The following is a 19,211-nucleotide window of genomic DNA, read 5'->3' on the forward strand; positions in this document are numbered from 1 at the left end:
AGAGAGAGAGAGAGAGAGAGAGAGAGAGAGAGAGAGAGAGAGAGAGAGAGAGGGAAAGAGGAAAAACGTGCGAGCGAGGAAGACGCGCGACGAGAAATTATTTATCGCGCGAGAGATAATTTATGATGGAAAACGATATAACGTTACTCAGACGCGCGCAATTTATTCCTCTCAGTTATAACGATTTATAGCGACCGTCACAATTACTCACGTAATACGAGCTGTCTCGAAACAAAATGCGCTGTCTCGCGAGGAGATTGATAATTTATTGTGCCACTGAAGCGTCTAATTCAGCTCATATTACGCGAGTTCGATGTAGAATAATTCGCGCAATGAAGCAGTGTGCCGCGCGCGGCGATTTTTCAACGCAACAGTGTGTCGAGTCTCCGTCTTGAAATGCATCTGCACGCGTGCGTTCCGGTGTAGCGGCCGAAATAACGTGAAAAGCATTACCAACAAATTGTTACACGTATACATACGTTTTTAATTACACGATGCATGACTTCGCGCTTGGCAATTGCGTTTATGCAAATGCGGTGACTATCTGAAAAATTTGACGTAGAAAAATGACGGGCGGCTCGCGTGCTTAGACGCTGCGTGATTATGCATGCAATAAATCTCGCTTCGAAATCACCAAGTGAATGCTTAGGAACACGTGCGAATCGATCGCGGCCTATCTTGCACCTCCGCCTGGTAATCGAGGGAAATTGCTTTCATCTGAATTCAAAAGCATGTATGGGAGATCAAAGTTCTTACGTGCCGCGATGGCGAAACGAACGAACGAACGAACGAACGGACAGACGAACGATGGTGCGAAGAACTTATCACGCGAGCGTCGATTAAAGTTTCCACTTTGCACCTGGTTTCATGAATTTCTCCACCATGATTGATCGCACCAAGTGCTTCGAGATTGTCATCCTCATACTCGAACATATACGTGTTCCAAGGGGATATTAATATCTAATATTCATGCTAATCCGCTCTCGTAAAAAGTAAAGCGGAGTAAAATACTTGAAAATTTGTTTGTGGAATACAAAGTTATTTGAAGAAAATCAATCTTTTATTTGAATACAGTGAAATAAAATTTAATTTCTAGAAAATAAATCATTAATTTTATTTTTGAAATGAGTATTACAAATTTATTACAAATAATTTATTCATTTATTCCCTTAGCATAAGGTATTCAGTTGCAAGCATCAAACTTCTCTCAGTTTTTATTAAATAAGTTATTCCTTACAAATAAATTCAATTCAGCTGAATAACTTATATTTTTTTCTTACAATTCGATTCGAGTTAATAATGTTAATATATCACATTGGAATAAATATTTGTCTGAATAAACTGCTATGTCTAGCTTTGTGCCATATCTTCCGTGAATTTGTTTTCAAAGTTTCATAAAAATTTTTCAATTTACTTCTTCAGAGAAAGGAGCAACTTGAAAGTTTTCCAGCAATTGAGTTTTAAGATTCTAAGGTATCATTAATTAATAACGCAGAAAAGCAACAGTTCGTCTGTATTGAAATGCGTCATTTTATTTTGATCAGTAAGATATCAATATATTATAAACTCACTAATTAAATTCTCGCTTCACCATTGGAAATGTAGTTAGTATAATAATTGTTTCAACTTGTCTTCCATTTCTACTCATAATCTATTGTATTAATAAGAACAAAATAATAATACACCGCCGATAATACAACGAGGATACACTAATCTACCATGTTGCATGATGCAATGCGAATCAGTCGAAAACATGTAAATATTGAGATCTTAAGAAAAAATTTATTTATGAAAAATATATTTAATCTTCAGAAATAAATGTTACTTATTTGTAAAGGTCGAAAATTTGTAGCCTATTTGTAAATATCTGATTACTATAAAGAAAATATTTGCCTGAAAGAAATTAATTTTTCTAATAAGGATTGAACGAAAATTTTCTTGCAATTAATAAGAAAAATTAGGTATATTTCACAGTAATATATATATATATATTTCTGCATTATATAGAGCCAAATTTGTGTATGTGTGATAAATATCGAAAATAATATTACAAATAATATTTACTTCTAAATATCTTGAGTTTTTCTTTCAGTATATGTCAGAAAAATATGATTTTATTGCTAAGAAAAGCGATTACTTAATTTAATTTCTTCTTTTTAAGTAATGCTTATCTTCAACAAAGCATATTTTCCTAATACACTGAAGAAAAGTGATTGAAAATTTATTTTGTCAGATATAAAGTTTATTTCTGAAATAAAGTTTTTACTGTGAATAAACTTTATCATATTGTATGCATATTAATTTCCAAGTATCTTTTTCTCAATATAATACTCTCAAAATATATTCATTACAAATTTGAGAAAAGTTTATCGTCATGTACTTAAGAGAAGAATTTGTTATCTTTACAAGAATATTATAAAACTTCATGGAAGAAAAACACGGTTCGATTCTACATAGTAAATTTGTATTTTGTATTTTGATTTACGAGAGTATTCTGATTTGAAAGTTCGCAAAAAATTTTTCCTGAATTTTTGTATAGGGAAACGAAAAAATTAAATAATGTCAAACTTTGGATATTCTTTTAATCTCGTTTCAGAAATATATTTTTATTGTCTAAATGACAAAAATGTTTTTCTTTTATATGTTATATCTTAGTCACTAAGATTCGCAAGAAAACGTATTCAAAACGGACTATGATTATGGTTGCCTTAGATATTACATTTTTTTAAATGTAAAAGAATGCCAAGTGCACGAATTTTGCTAAAAAAATTGTACCAAAAAAATTTTATATAATACTGAAACTAAAAAAGCCACTTCACTTTTCAAACCAAGATACTCTCTTAATATTCTACTAGGATTCATAATGTATTTTAAATACATTTGATGCTTATGATAAACTTGTGATTTCCACATATATGAATCTATAAAATACTTGAATAACATTTGCTTGAATGCGGTATTTTTCTGTGTCGTGTGCGTTTTTTATAGAAGTTATATACAGTCGCAGAGGTTAAAATTATTAGTGGATACGAGATAAAGCATAGTGATGTATAAAATATCAATAAATATGAAATATATATAGGAAACAATTTGATTGGAATAAATTATGTGACAATGGATGCTTTGTTAAATAATATTCGGTGGTTATTATTACCTGTTTAATTTCCCAAATGTTATCGAATATTCGAGTTAAAATTTCAAATGACATGTGCCTGTTTCTCTCCCCTTTTCCTTTCTTTTTCAACGATATCTTTTTATCTCAGTTTTGTGAATCCCGGCTTTTGGTCTTTTCTCTTCTCGCGTCGCGAGATATACGTTCGGATTTGCTGTGATTGACGCAATGCACGTAATTTGAAAAGCCGACAATACTTTAACGTCGCAAGGATACGGGCGGAAAACTTTGCTGCTTATGAGTATCGGCAGCGGATCGATTCCCGCATATCACGAAAGAGCGCAGGAAAAAGAGAACGGTTGAATGAAAGAAAGGGTAAATTGATGGAACGGTACGATTAAAAGCTAATGACATCGCGTTTCTGCGCGAATGACGGCTTCAAAAGAAAGCTTTTTCTGAAAGTTGCCTACCTTGACAAACGATCGTGAGACTAACAAGAAACGATGTCTACCGTGCACCGTCCCATTGAAACGTTCTTAATTGAACCGATTAATTAATTCCACCCCGTATTAATTGTAGAAGTCCAACATTTTATATATTTTCACTAATAAGCAAGCAGCGTTACGAAAGATGACGTTACAAAATGTCTCAGAGACTTGTAAGAAAATGTTAACTCGAACAGTTTGCAAGTGGATATCTCTGGATGTCACAGCTACATTCTTTTTAATATCTATTCTTCGGTTTCATGTTCGCGAGCCGCTCCTTGGCTGCTTTTGCACGCTTGGCGAATGTAAATAAAGGCAACGCGTCTAGCCTGCGTCCGCGCTCTCTTATCTATTATGAGCCGGCGAACTGCGACGGGAGCCTAGCTTCGGAAAGCGGATATTTGTTTGGCCGAGTCCACAGAAGTCCATGAAAGTCCACAAATCTGAGGATATCCTTCCTAGATTTATAGCAATCTCTGTAATACTCCGCGATTTCCAAAAAGAGTGGACGTGCGGGTATATGTCATCCTTTACCAGCGCGCGCGACCGTCTTCTCCTGGCAAATCCCGCTCTTTCATATGGCGGTACGTGCGCCACGCCTGATATATGTCGCAAATTATTATTTTGATATTTCAGAGGTCGCCCTTTATTCCTACATCACGGGCTCTCGGCGCTCTCGTGGTGTCAGCGAGGCCGTGATGGCCGGTGGAATGCTCGTTAATCATTGCGACGAAATGAAAATATAGATAGCCGGCGGGCAAGAAAAATTATGCCGAAAAATGACAGCTGTTCGTTCGGGGCGCCGGGATATATTACTGTCTTTGTTTCTTTTTCCGAGCTGCACCGTGGTTTCCCTCCCCCTCTCCTCTCTTCGACCGACCGCTCGCCCGGATGGATATTAATTAGCGAGATAACAGTATAATACACGTGCTCAAGCACGCGAAATAATAAAGAGATAAAAATCGTTAAATCGCGGCACAGCTGCCAGCTGCGCGCGGCTTGTAGGGCTTTTTTTGCGTCAAGGGAGCAATTAGAGTGTCACTCTATATTCAAATTATAACGTCTCTCTTGTTTCGTTTTGACATGCCATTTGAGAAAAATCCCGCGGATTCATCTGAAGTACGTTAAATAGTCGTATTAGAGAGGCAAGAATGTACGTCGGTCGTTACCAGAAATGATAGTTGAGATTGAAATATATTTTAAAACAATGTGACTAACTAACATGAGCAATACGTACACGAACGTGATTGTCAATCATATCGCAATTTGCGATATCTTCCTTATTTATATGTACGTGCAAATAAGTTTGTATTCCCACGTGTCAATAAAGTCCGAAGAAGCGGAGCTACTATCTTTTGTGCAGTGCTTTGCACCGTTGTTATTAGCTCAATTTCAAAATATTTTAGAGCACTGTTATAAATTTTGTATAACACATAATATAACACACTTCATATGTCTCAATTTATCCACTCTTTTTTGTGTTAATTTAACAACAAGGCAAATATGTAAACAAATAACACGAATAATATGATGAAATTTAACGCAGAAATGTAACACTTGAGCATTATTGTGTTATTGTAACACTTGAGAATAGTGAATATGAATTGACTATAAAATAGTAAAAATAACACATTTATGTTAAATTAATTCATTCATAGCTCATAGCTTCCCTCTTTCAAGCACCGTTTTTTCGGAGTGGTACTCCGAGAGCGGCGACGTTCGGCGGCTTCAACGACCGACACTGGCGTACTGGTGCTGCTTCTTACGTCATATTTTCAGAACATCTACGCATCATAAATTTTATTTTATATAAAAAATTATTTCAAAACTTGTTGACTATAAATTTGAACCAGTGTCCTATAAACACTTGGCTGCGCTTTTTAATATAAAAGTTTCTACACAGATTGATTTAAAAACAAATGCGAAATGTTTTTTATTTCGTGAATGGAGTATTCCACAAAAAATAAATGGAAAGTAGCAATGCTTTTATATAAAACAACAGTGAAAATATTGTCATTTGAAATCGCAAGGGTGAATATTTCACTCAAACTTAGATTGAATTCTGAGCTCTATATGAGCGGATGTTTCGGTTAATTAAAGTGAGCATATATTTTTGTGAAGTACATCAAATGACTCTCCAAATTCGAATGAAAATATTCACTTGACGATTCAGAGTCGAGAACTTACTCTATATGAGTAAAAAGTTGTTCGAATTCGAGCGACTTGATAGTCACTCTATTTTTCGAGCAAAATTCCCCTCAGAACGAGTGAAAAGCAGCAATATTTTAACTTGAAACGACAATGAAAATACTGCCACTCAAAATCGTAGAATGCATATTTCAGCTTAGAATGGATTTTGCTTAAAATAGATTTTGACTCGATATAAGTGAATGTTTCGATTAATTGAAGTCAACATGTTCCCGTGACGGTGTAGCGCGTTAGAATCACTCTTCAGTTTCGAGTGAAAATATTCACCCGCAATTCAGAGTGGAGAACTCACTCTATATGAGTGAAAAATCGCTCGAATTCAAATGACTCGATGGCCATTCTACTTTTCGAGTGGAATTTCACTCCAGGAAATTTAGGGAGTACTTTCCAGCTATTCAGTGAATAGAATCGATGTCGGCGGATTCACGCCGCGTCTGCTAGCATCGCGGACAATTAGAGGTACTTGTGAGCCGTCGGAATTAACACTCACAACGGCGCCGGGGCGAATATTTACCGGCGCGTTATACGGCCCGGCTGTGTGCGTGGGCTTGTTCGCGAGACAATAGACTTGCCGAGTAAGCCGTCCCGGGAGCGCGACGATACACCGAGAATATCCTCGTCGAAGATCGCGCAGACGCCAGCCGTGAGAGAGAAAGCGAGGGAGATACCGACGGCGAAAAGGGGGAAAGGGGGAGCGAAGCATTATATCGGTGATTATATCGGTAGACGCTGATAGTGAGAAAATGGAACCTCGATGTCAGCAACCGGAGGGCACCACTCCAGCCCCCATTGGCCGACCTCTTCAGCTCGTGCCAAGAGGACAATACCGGTCGTGCGAACTTGCGACGACCGGGCGGCCAATTTTTCTCAAAGAAAAAAAAAAGGAGAAAAGTAGACACCACAGGGGCGACAGATTCGTTCGCCAACGTCGGGCGTTAAGAACTCGACGATTAAAAACGTCTCTCTCTCTCTCTCTCTCTCTCTCTCTCTCTCTCTCACGGGATCCGTAGCGAAAGTGATAATGACATCTGCGATCTCGTTCGTGTCTTATCGTTAGATGTAACTTCTTTCCTTTCCTTTTCACAGTCGCATTACTCAACCTGTGCCGTCGTTGATTTCAGATTGTTGACCTTCTGCTATTTGGCAGCGCTCAACTGCTGGCTGCTTTTGTGTCCAGCTATACTTTCGCACGACTGGCAGATGGGATCTGTTCCTCTGGTCGCGTCCTTCTCGGACACCAGGAATCTAGCGACCTGTATATTCTTCGGTGGCTGTTTGATACTCACATACAAAGCTTTCACGGATTTCGAGGTGAGTGGCTCGAACCACGGGGCGAGATTGCTGATCGTAAGTTTCATAAGTTATCGGGTACGGTGTACGCGAATAGTGTCGAGGAGCACAACGACAAAACCGGGTCGTTCTTGTTCCGCTGCTATCCGCGAGATATACAGGTCACGCTTATAATGCGTAGTGTACAGGAGACCTTTTAACATCGCGCATTCCCCCGCTCGATTTTAGCCTACTGACAGCAATACCGCGTGAAAAAAAGCACCCCTTTTCAAGCGGCCGGTGGTATCGCGGCGAACTCGCCGACGTTATCGGTAATCTTACGTGAACGTAAAGCGGAACGGCCGCCGGTTATCGCCTGCGAAACGTCATCCCGCGATTAAACGTTGCAGCCGTGGGCATTGGGCTGTAAGAAGAAACGTAACATTCTGCGCTCTCACTTCCCATCAGCCACGCTAGACGCGAAGCCGACGACGATGAGGTTGTACTACTCGGCTCTAAAGTCATAAAAGAACTCCCGTAGTAATCACATGATGTGAGACTCTCTCTCTCTCTACCTCTCTTTTTCCCTCTCTCCCCTCTATTTCTGCGGTCTCTTCTCTCTTCCTCCCCTATCTCTTTCTTTCTTCCTCACCTTCCTTTTTTTCTCTTTTTCTCTCTTTATTTCTCTCTCTCTCTCTCTCTCTTCTTTCTCTTTCTTTCTACCTAAGCCAAACGTTAAACGCATCTCGTAAACCGCATCGCCATCCCTCCCGCTTTCCGATTCATCTATCGGCGCACACAACGCGATCGAGCCTTCGGCAAGTGACCTCTTTAGAGTTCGTATGTGTGCACGTCGGCGGCCACTTTTCCTCAAGAAGGTCGTATCTGCAGCTTTAACGCCACCTTACACATTTTTCTATTCGCCGGCGGCGGCGGCGGTGGCTGCGGTTATCCAGTTCTTCGCAAGCACAGAGCAGAAACGAATGTCTTCTTCGGCGAACGAGGTCATCCTTACTCTTTCGCATTGAGCGGTCTATGCGTTTACGCGGCTGCCCGGGGAGAAAAATCTTTTTACAAGCGCGGCTGCTTTTTACTCCATCGTCGGCCGTCCGTATATATACGCTCGCGGGTTACCTATAATACTCGGCGCAGAGTCGGTTTCGCGAACGTCTCGAAACTTAGAGATTTTCTTCTCTTTTTCCTCTTTTCTCGTCCACCTCCTTTTCCTCTTTTTTTTTATTTCAACATAAACTTTAATCTCGCAGTATCCACCCGGAGAGAAGTTCACCTGGATATTGGAATTATGTCTTTACGTAGGAAATTCGTATTTTTTGCTCGATGGGGAAAGGATGGTACTTTGTAAAAGATTTTATCCGGTGGATGTTTATTTACAATGCGATATACAAACAATGACAGTCGTATTAAATAGCTGACTGATGGTAAATATCAATGACAATGCACGGTCTCTCCATATATCAGAGCTACCTTCCGTAATATCTCTAATGAATGATTCAATTGCTGATTTCACGACGCGATGTTTATATTTTCGATACAGCATGTCGCTCAATTTATAATACATATGACGTATTCAAGCATAACGAAAAGCTTTTTGCAGAAGTTCTACTGAGAGATAGAATCTCCCGTTGGATTAGTTTACGCCAATCGACAAATAATGTATTGTACGTAGGATATAATTATGCAATTGCTCGCGTTTTAAGTGCTCGAGAGAGCGCGCAATTGGTGCAAAAAATTTGCTTGCGCGCGATTATTGCTCGTATTCTCTCGTATACCTCTCGTGGAATTAATCGATACCTTATAAGCGGAGACACATTGTTCTTGAAGTTTGCTATTTGCACAGGTCCTCTGGGATTCTTCTTCATTAGTAGGATTTCACTTCCTTGTTGTTTGTCCAACATCTGTTGGAAATAATTTTGTTTAAAATATAATCCACTCGAAATATAACGATTTAAAAACAATATGCTGATATTAATGCAAATTAGCTTTTCCAATAATTTCATATCATTTACATGAGAGAGGGAGAGAGAGAAAGAGAGAGAGAGAGAGAGAGAGAGAGAGAGGGAGGAGAGAGAGAAAATTTCTTAATATTCTGGAGTTCCATGGTCTTTAGAGTAACAGAAACTCCATAATATAATAACAGAAAGCCAAAGCTCTAGATGCGTGAAGTAAAGCATAAGTTAAAAAGATAAGAATGTAACTCGAAACCAGAAAGAAAGAAAATCGCAGATTACACTGTAATATCGCAAATACAATCAGGCATAAGTAATATTACAGCATGCATGAAGAAAGTAATTTTCCGAAAGAAAGAAGTGATAAAGAATAAAAAATAAGAGAGGAAAGGAGATAGAGAGGGGAAGGGGAGAGAGAATGTAGCGGACTATAAATTGCCCCAGGATCATTTATTACTCTCTCCCCTGTACGAGATGAATTACTAAAGCGTTAATATTGCGCTCCTTGTTTACCTGATACAAGCTGGTCGCCTCGCTAATGAATTCTCTAGTCTCGACGTTCTCATCGCATTTACTAATTTCACGCGAAGGGTACAAAATCGTGGTCTCTCCTGAAGAACGGCGTATCTCCTTCGATGTTGGGGCGCTCGCTGGCATTCCACTCCAGCTCTGACGATATCTTGCGCGATGATTCATACCTAAATTGTCAAAGGTGAACGCAGATACAGGTGACGCTGCAGATGCAGTCGTTGAACTTCGCGTTCGCTTGATATTGACGGGGAACTTGAAATTGCGCGAAACACTGCTCCTTCCCCCGGTTCTTATTCGTGCTTCCGCAATCGCCTCGCTGGACGATGACGACGTCATTTGGTTACTGGAGACGCTTCTGCTTTTATTCTCCATTTCCATCGACGTCATTGTCGCGGCCGAAGCACCTGACACGGCGGTGTGTCGGATTTTTGTCGCAGCATTTGTGCCATCTCGACACTCGGCTGCTTCCTCCGTGCGAGAATCACGTTGCTCACTTCCGATACTGCCGGCGTCCGCTGTTCCTGTCGACGCTGCCGCATAAATAGCAACTTCCCCAACTTCTCTCAAAACATCAAGCTCATCCTTATTTTGTGCGCGTCCTTCCGCAACGGCAGCAGCGTCTGACGTTGTAACCAGCCAGCCACTCGGATCAACTTCTCCTTTGACCTGGTTGTGTGCTTCCGCGGCTTCTAACATCAACGTGTTGACCCCCGGATCTTCCTCGACGATACTTCCTTCGCTCGTGGTTTGCGCTGCTGCGTAAGAATTCGCCGATGACGTTGATTTCATTACGTCAAGTTGGCCGTCTCGAATGCCTCCGAACCAGGATGCCGTTCCGCGCCAATCTCCTTGCTGATTACGCCGATCGCCGCTTCCCGTTTCGGCAATCGTGTCTACGGTTGCGGAGTTACCGCTTCCCGTGCTCCCGCCTTCAACTCCCGCGAGCACGTTCGACGATGTTCTCGAAAGATCCTCTTTAATTGTACCTCTCCGAGAAATCGATTCTTCTGTTCGTGCTCCCGTGACTGCTCCGGTCAGTAAATCGAACAGGTTGTGTGGATCCGTCCTCTTTGTGCCGTTGGAAGTTGTCGTTTCCGTTCTCGCGTTTGCAACAGCACTCAAGTCTTCTCCTGCACCGTTGGTATCTGTCGCTTGGGCATTTGCATAGGTGTCGGATGACAACGTCGTTTGAAGCAATTCATCTCCCTCCGCGCACCCGACTTCACTGGAAACTGTCGTTTGCGTTGACGTACTCGCACCGAGGACATCCATCGTGCGCTCCTTCGCCAAGACGCGACTTTTATTTTCCACATTGGACCTCTCGTAGGCATCACTTGATGACGTCGCGATCGATTCTTCGAGATTATTTTCCTGGATGCTATCTGCTCGATCGAAAGTCTTCAAGACAGATGACGCCGTTGAGTCCGCGGCAATGAAACGCTGCTTTTGAAGAACTCTCGATTCGTCTCTTTCTTGAAGTTCGCCTTTAACATCGCTGAAGCTTGCTGCTTGCGCCGATGCTTCGGCGTTTCCATTATTACGCTGATCTATTTGCAGTGTGCTGTCATCGTTTCCAGTTTCAGTCATCTCTTGAATCTGGGTATCGTCGTTCGATTCCTCTCTCACAAAGTTATCCATATGCTTTCCTCGAGCATCAACGGAAGCTGATACCGATGACGTCGCCGACACCTCTACGTTCGCAGTCTCTTGACTGTTCCCTGCTGCATTCAGTAAATCAAACGGGCCGTGTGACGGATCCGTGTCCTTTGTATTAGTGCAAGCTGCCACTTCCGTTCTCGCATTTGCAACAGCACTCGAATCTTTCCATATATCATTGGTATTTTCACCTGTCGCTCGTGCGTTTGCGTCGGACGACGATGTCGTTTGAAGCGACTTATCTATTTCCACGTTCCTCAATTTATTGGACGCCATTGTTTGCGTACGCGTGTTGTCCATGCGCGATTCAGCGTACGAATTGGCGGACGATAATGTCTTCCACGAATCCTGAACGCCACTCAAAGATATTGCATCGGCGAGTGTCACTGCGTTCGCAACAGAGTTTAAATTTTCTTCCATGCTGTTGACGATACTTTCGGTTTTCAGGACTCGGTTCTGCGTGTCGCTGGAAGACGTCTCTGTCGATTCTTGTCGAACGCTCGAATTGCAATCGCGCTGCTGCTGTGCTTCTGCGCGTGAATTAAATAACGATGCAGTCGTTGTTACGCCACTTTGACGTTCGTCCTCAATAGCGCCGTAGCCCGTTTCTTTCGTCGACGAAGTCGCGAAGTCTGCGATATTTGCAAGGTTACTTTCCAGTATGTTCTCTATTTTCGCGCACTGCATATCGCGACTAGAATCGGCTAATGAATCCTTCTTTATCCAGTTGCTTTGTCGCACGCCCTCAAGGTTATTGGAAGCCGCAGAATCCGCTTTCGCGTTCGCAATTATTTGCTCTTGCCGCGATACCGCGTTGAAACTATGTTTTCTCGTGTTTCGTGATTTTTTGTCGGATTCCGACGAGGCTCCTATTAATTTTTCCCGAGACTCGCTCTCGACCGCCTCGGAAGACATTGTTTGCGCCGATGTCGCGGCACTTGCGGTAACTTCCAAACCTTCTTTCGCGATCTCCTCATGCCGCACTCCTGTGCGCGTGCCAGATGACGTTATGGATCCCGACAACTTTCGTTGTTGCGCATTTTGCATCCCGTTGAACTCGGTTTCTTCCGCCGACTGCAGTACATTCGAAGTGATCTCCTTGTCTCTATTGCGAGCGTTAAAATCGTGTCGCTTCAGTTGTGATATTGCGGATGTCTCCTTCTGTTCATCCTGACGTTCGATCGAAGATACACTGGAAATTGATGTTTCTGCTGATGTCCTTGCTTCTGTAACGTCTGCCATGTCTGCTCTTTGATAATCGCCATAATTGTGAAAACCCGACGAAATAGACGAAGATTGTTCGCGGGTCGAGCCACTTTCGTGTGAAATGTCGTCAATTTGGCTGCTCATCGATTCCGTCGATGCTTTCGTCTTCAGCATATCTGCAAATTTATCCTGCGTTTCCGCGCAAGAAGACGACGACGCTGTTGCTTGACACTTTGTGCGCCACATATTAATATCATACATATCGCGAGCTTCATCGATTATTTTATTCTCCCACGAGACACTCGACTTCTGATCAACCTCTGACTGAGCTCTTGTATCAGTCGATGACGTTGATTCTACTTGATTTTCGTCTTGAATGTTAACGTTAGTGGACATCACGTTTGGATCATCTTGGGAATCGCCTTTAAAGTTGACATCAGCCATGTCCGTTGATGTGGATGGATCATCTTTTATACTTTCGCTTGTATCTGCAGTGCTTTCGACATTCCAATTTATTTGTGATCCATCAGACGGCAACATTTCCCGCAAATTATCCCAATGAAGCTCTTTGTTGCCGTTGGCAGTTGGTAATTTCTTCGTAATCTCATAATTGCCTCCGTGCATCATTTGCGCCTCGTCACTGGGATTACTTAGAAATATTAATTTCCGTAAAATGTTCCCGCGCGCTTGTTTGTCATCATACGATGTAATTTCAGTACTAGCAGCAGCTTCGTCAGCACCTGAATGAATATTCGATTTATCCTCATCTTCTCGCAGCGATTCCGCGTGTAAATTATCCGACGATGTAACTTTCAGTATATTATTTCGGTTCGCGTTACTGGAGACGGTAGAGGTTACCGATCCGGTTGACATCATTTCGTTTATGTTATCCATACGCTTCGAGTATTTCATATCACCTCTGGAATTTATTACGCTCTCCACGTGCTCTCCGTCGCGATAATCATGCGACGAGACATGTTTCACATTCATTTTACGTTTATTGTTCCGAACAGATTGTTCCGCCACTTCTACGAGATCATTTGCTCCGTTTTTATTTCCCAACTTGTCGTCTGTTTGTACTTCTTTGTACGAGACAACCGACGACTCGTCTTGCAATGCGCTGCCTCGATGCTCATTGTTAACATCATTAGATGTTGTGATCAGTGTTGCTTCGCTCGCAATGCTATCAGATTTTCCGCGGCGGACATTGCGATTCTTTTGTTTCCGCCGCGCTTCTTCGGAAAATGCAAATAACGTCGATTCTTCCGCCGATTCACTTCGCGATCGTACATCGTTACTCGAAACTGTGGATTCCGCTTTAGCCGCGGCCATTGACTCCTGACTGTTTTGCGTAGTGTCCATAACACGCCTATTTTCCTCTGCCAAAGCGCTGTGCGATTCGGACAGAGAGGATTCCTTCAGCAATTTGTTTTTATCGTTATCACCGACTTCATTTGATTTTCCTGACATTGCAGATATTCTTGATATAGCCCAATTTCGGTTTATCGAATCGTTTTCTTTCAATTGATTTTTGCTATGTATTTTCGTTTCTGCTTTCGAGTGGACCGATGAGGACATTGTTTTCGAATTTTGCGCATTCCGAATATCAGTGGAGGTTATTACTGTTGCTGATGCCGCTGCATTTGACGCAATATTCGAATTTTCTCTCGCAGCTTCTGCTTTTTCAGCAACTTCTATATTTGTAGACGTTGCTAAATTGTTTTTCGGATCGACAAACCATGTTGCTTGTAGCGCATTGTCTTCTCGTCTGCTCTTGTCATCATTTGTTTCCGTCGACGTTTCAAATGTCACAGATTTGCTGATAATTTGTGGATCTTCTTGTTGAACCCTTAAAACGCCTTTGCTTGCAGTTTGCGATGATGACAGCGTGCGCAATAAATTACGTTGTTCCGTGTCATTAACGACGTTGCTAGAAATCGTATTTGATATTGAAGTCTCTTTTCTACTGTTTCTATTTTCCATTTGCGATTCTGCAAAGGAACAAGATGCCGACTCTTGTCGTTCATCATTTTTTGCAGCAGCGAAACTCGTTGTTTTCGCGCCTGCATTAACAATGTTGTTCTCGTTGCCTTCTATAACGCTCAAATAGCGTTTATCCTTCAATATTGACCTCACATGTGATTTCGACGCGCTTTCCAATTCGGATTGGTTCTCAATATTATTTTCCTGTATATTAATAACATTATTCGAGTTATGTTTCTGTGCCTCTTCCCATGATTTAGAAGATGATTTCGTAGAAGATGAATCAGACCAATGTCCACTTTTAGCATTGCTCAAGGATGCGGATGTCGCTAATGATTTTGCGGTAGCGACATTCATTTGACTGTTTTGAATACTATTAGAATCATGCTGAGATTCCGCTTGCAATTCTTCCGAGGACGTGGAGGAAGATGAAGAGGAGGATCTCTGTGAGTGAGATTGACGTTCATCTACCACAGTGTCGGACAACGTTGAACCTGCTAATGATCTTGAGATGGCGCTTATTCGATTGTCTTTATGTTTAGTCAAATAGTAATCTGATTCGAGTCGTGACTCCGCGGACGACCTCGAAGATAATGTCGATTTGTTTCGTGCATTATTAGAAAGCGTCGCTGTCGACGATGCTTTTGCACTGGCATTCACTTGAATATTTTTAGAATTTCTCTTGTTCCCTGTTTGCTCGGTTTTTGCCTTGGATTTTGCGAATGATTTAGAAGACGATGCTGACAGCGCTCCCGAGTTATTTATTCGAACGTTTCTCATACTTTCATTTGAATAATCCTCCATTTCAGATTGTACAGACGATTTAGAAAATGATGACGTGTTCTCCGATTCTTGTCTATCTTTCACAGAGATCGCATTCGCTGACGTTTCTGCACTCGTACTGTGTTTTCTGACTAAATTTTCCAAGGAACTCTTAGAATCAATTTGCGATTCTGCAGATAATTCAGAAGCAATCATTGTGCCTTGTACGTTAGATTGAGATTTATCCGTTGCACCGTTCAATAAAATCGCTTTTGTTAATGTCTCCATGCTCGCGCTATTCTCCTGATCAGTTCTCGATTTTTTCCTCATATGGTGCATTCTTTTGATTTGTGATTCATCAATTGATTCAGAGGACATTGCTGATATGTCGCTGAAGTCAGTTTCGTCTCGATATTCATCCTCTTTACCCGATTTATATCTCTTACCCGCTTGCGTCCGAGTCACAATTTTTCTGAGATCACTCAATGTATCAACGGCATGTTCGTCCATTTGCAATTCCGCATACGATCGAGACGTCGAGGACGTTTCCGTCGATATATGTCGAGGATCATTTTCAGAATCAGTAGACTCCGTCGTTTCCGCAGTCTGATTTATGTCAACGTTCTTGTTTCTCCTGTGAGAATCGTAACTGTCAGTTTTTATCCGAGTATCTGTGTGAGAGTTCTCTAGCGAGTTCCATGACCTCTGCTGATGATAGCTATTGTTATCAATTATTCTTTTGCGTGCTTTTGACATAATATCTACCATGGAATCCTCACGAATTATATTTCCCGTACGCGTAAGAGCCTCCTGATTTTTTCTCTGATTGTCCACATTCTCTTCGCTTATCAGTTCCCCTTCTCCATAATCCTTGTTCGAAGTTTTTCCGTTATTGATTGTAATTGATTTAATTTTATCTTGCTTTAAGCCAGGTACGTTCCTTATCATTAACTCCCCTGTGCGTTGAGGCAATTTCTTATGTTTTCTCAGATGAATGTAATTATCCTCGTTTGTCGTGTGTTTCCTCCCGTGTCTATCCAACGATATCTCCTCATCCACTGCGTTATCTTGTTTCTCGCTTTCTTCGGTGGCCAACGTTGGAGCTTCGAATGACGCGTCCGAATTGCCGTACTTTTGCATCCAAATATAATAGAGATACGCTATGTACTTTTCCCAAGTTTCATATTCGGTTATATTCGTGATCGACGATGACCACATCATATCATGTAGAAATTGATCAAATGTGTAACGATTGCGCTGACCATACTCGCTATGTTGACTGTGTTGACCGTCGGATCTACGTGCGTTAGACCATTTTTTCGACGCCTCATGGCCAGTAGAAAATTCCCCCTCCTGTTCCCAACCACCATAATTAAGTTCACCTTCTTTCCAATTCCTGGTAGATTCTCCGACCTCAATTTCTTGGTCGTCGCGCATTTCCTCGCTATTGGGACCATAATAACTTACGTTATACGGCCAGTATCCCTTACGAAACTTGTAAGTCGGAAATTCCGGTATTAATATGTACGCTTCGTCGCTACGATCAGGGAAGTTGATCACTGACGTCCCATGCCGGCGGCGATCATCGTGCAGATCCAAGCGCTCCCAATCGATTCCTGCGTAATCCTTTTCGCGCGAGTCGTCTAACCAGGTGGTTCCCAGTAAGTCGTATCCATACTCACTTCCGACCGTGGCTTCTGCTGATGACTCCGCGTCACTATTGACCACTTGATTTTCTCCCAGGTCGTGATCCGCGTAATTTCCGTATTCGCCGGCGGGCGAATGTTTTCGCGTTTTTGCACGTCCCAGTGGTGCGTCCCCGCCGCTGTCCATCGAGTGTTCTGTTTCCGTGGACGCGATTGCGTCAACAGCCGCGCGTTCATATCCGCCGCGATGAGCTCGCTGATTTTCCAGATGAGTTTTTGAACGCACTCGGGATGAATGGGCCCACGGCAAGTTGGCCCACGGCTGACTTTTAATTCCACTGAAACCCATCTCCGCTGCCGTTGCATCATTATCAATTGCGGGCTGAGTCCTCCGTGGAACGCCGCTCTCGGCCGCTTCCCTCCTTGCCGATCCATCATCGGCCAATGGCGACGTGAGCGCGTTATTTGTACGCTTGCTCTCTTTTTCACCGGATAAGCTCGACGGGAGTGACGTCGTGCTGTTGGCGGCGACATTTCGATCTCTCCAGTGATAATGCTCTACATCGACGTCCATGGCTTTGGGTGTGCCCGCGGAGATTTTCGTCGTTAACACCTCACTCGACCGTTCGCTCGCCGCTCCGCTCGTTGCTTCTGCCGATGTTGTGGAGTAGATAGCGGAACGTTCAACTCCGTCGTGCTCGAGATGCTTATTTTTGTTTCTCATGTTCCTCCCCCGACGCGAATCCACCGACGACTTGCGCTCGAGTAGAAAATCCGCTAAATGACGATTCTCTGTGTCGCCGGAGGCGTCAGCATCTGCCTCGCCGTCGTAAACGGAACGTTCTCCGTTCCCGATACCATAATAATACCATTTACGGCCGAGTATGTCTTCCCAGTTTGTCTTCCCATACGAATCGATTAATTTAGTTTTCTCGTCGGCCTGACTATCGCGATTAATTCTGCCGTAGATGTCCATTCCCGAGACTCGGTGTCGCTCTCGACGTCCAGCGCGAGCTCCCTCATCATCCTCTTCGTCTCCAAATCCATCAAATATGCTTCTAAGTATGTGTCTTCTCTCGTGGTCGTCCACCTCCTCCCCCGAGTCAGGTGAATCCGCGGAGGGAGGGGCGCGCGCTCCGAATCGGTGTATCCACTTGGCGTGCTTCCACCTTGGCATGCCGTTTCCCGCGTCTTCGTCTTCCGTTACGCGCATGTGCGGTGCATACGCGTGTGAATAATATTGCAATCCGGTATCGTCCGCGGTATCATCCTCATAGGATAACGATCGATGCGCCTGGTGCGATACCGCGGTAGGTTTGCGGAACATCCCGGCTGTCTCGTCGCGCCCCTCTCCCGAAGTAATTTGCAATTCAGGCGATAGACGCTCTCGATGTTTTGATTTATGCAATAACTTGTCGTACGAGTATTCGGTACTCGCGGCGTCAGCCGCTGTGGGCTCGAATAATGTACTAAATATGTGTTTCCCTTCACGTTGCCGGAGATGGTGGCGGTTCTGGTGGCGGCGATTTGTCGCATCAAATACGTGACTATGCAGTGTCGAGGACGTGCGATGACGCAACGCGTCATCTGTATCGGGGTCGGGACGTTCTTTTACTTTTGCGTTCTCTGACGGTCGGTGGTGCAAGTGGCGGAAGATATTCATGTCGAACGGTGACCCGGACAGAAGCCACTTGCTGAAACCATTGGTGTTGTACAGGTCCTTGTGCGGCACGACTTTAGCCGCCTGCGCTTTCGCTCGTTCCAATATCTTGCGAATAGCGTGGCCATTTAAGGCCTCAGCGACCGTCGCCTTTTTGGATCTTAGCACGTTGCTCGTGCTTCCCTCGCTTAATTTAAGCAGTTGTTCGGATATGCTGTCTATGTGCGGACTGCTCCACAGTTGAGTCCCTGAGTCTCTCTTGGCACGATTGCCGTGTCTCCCCGTTGCCTCGTCGACGAACCCCTCACGATTCTGACCCGCGAAGAGCTCGCCGAGCGCTTTTGTGTTTTCTCGAGTCCACGGAAGAATGTTCTCATTATGGTTATCATCCGATAAGTTTTCGCCGTTTGACGGAATATCGGATGACTCATTATTCAGGATTGAAGTTCCAATCATCTTTTTAATTCCCCCGGCTATTTCATCTACAAACTTCGCTCCCATCTTCGATTTCTCAGAGATCAAGGTAAGGAGAAATGGTTCATGGCCCAATGGTTCATCCGCATCATCGGTCTTGTCGGTGCTGTCGAGATCCTGTGCATTTATAAGTTAAGAGAGCGGTGTTAACGTAGATTTATTCGATTGAATATTTCAACTAAATGACTTGGAACAATTACTCGAACGTACAAAGACACGGATTGGTGAAAAAATTTACTTTTACTTGAGCAT

At 43.0% G+C, this 19,211-nt stretch overlaps 2 protein-coding genes across 3 annotated transcripts in view; one reads left to right on the forward strand and one right to left on the reverse strand.

Moving 5' to 3' along the window:
• The window catches only part of LOC116847562 (protein O-mannosyl-transferase TMTC1-like), a 240,500-nt gene that overhangs the window by 175,599 nt on the left and 45,690 nt on the right, over window positions 1–19,211 (forward strand). For both annotated transcript variants that reach the window (XM_032822660.1, XM_032822659.1), the window contains exon 7: window positions 6,927–7,116. In XM_032822660.1, the coding sequence (XP_032678551.1) occupies window positions 6,927–7,116 (190 nt within the window). The remainder of the gene's footprint in view (window positions 1–6,926; window positions 7,117–19,211) is intronic.
• The window catches only part of LOC116847561 (serine-rich adhesin for platelets-like), an 11,355-nt gene continuing 588 nt past the window's right edge, over window positions 8,445–19,211 (reverse strand). The window contains exons 2-3 of the mRNA XM_032822658.1: window positions 9,555–19,076; window positions 8,445–8,990 (exon numbers count right to left, since the gene is read on the reverse strand). Coding sequence (XP_032678549.1) covers window positions 8,769–8,990; window positions 9,555–19,076 — 9,744 coding nt within the window. The 3' untranslated portion in view covers window positions 8,445–8,768. The remainder of the gene's footprint in view (window positions 8,991–9,554; window positions 19,077–19,211) is intronic.

Source organism: Odontomachus brunneus, unplaced genomic scaffold (genome assembly GCF_010583005.1).
Source record: "Odontomachus brunneus isolate Ranch 3 - 2012 unplaced genomic scaffold, Obru_v1 Obru_scaffold_080, whole genome shotgun sequence".
Lineage (NCBI taxonomy): Eukaryota > Metazoa > Arthropoda > Insecta > Hymenoptera > Formicidae > Odontomachus > Odontomachus brunneus.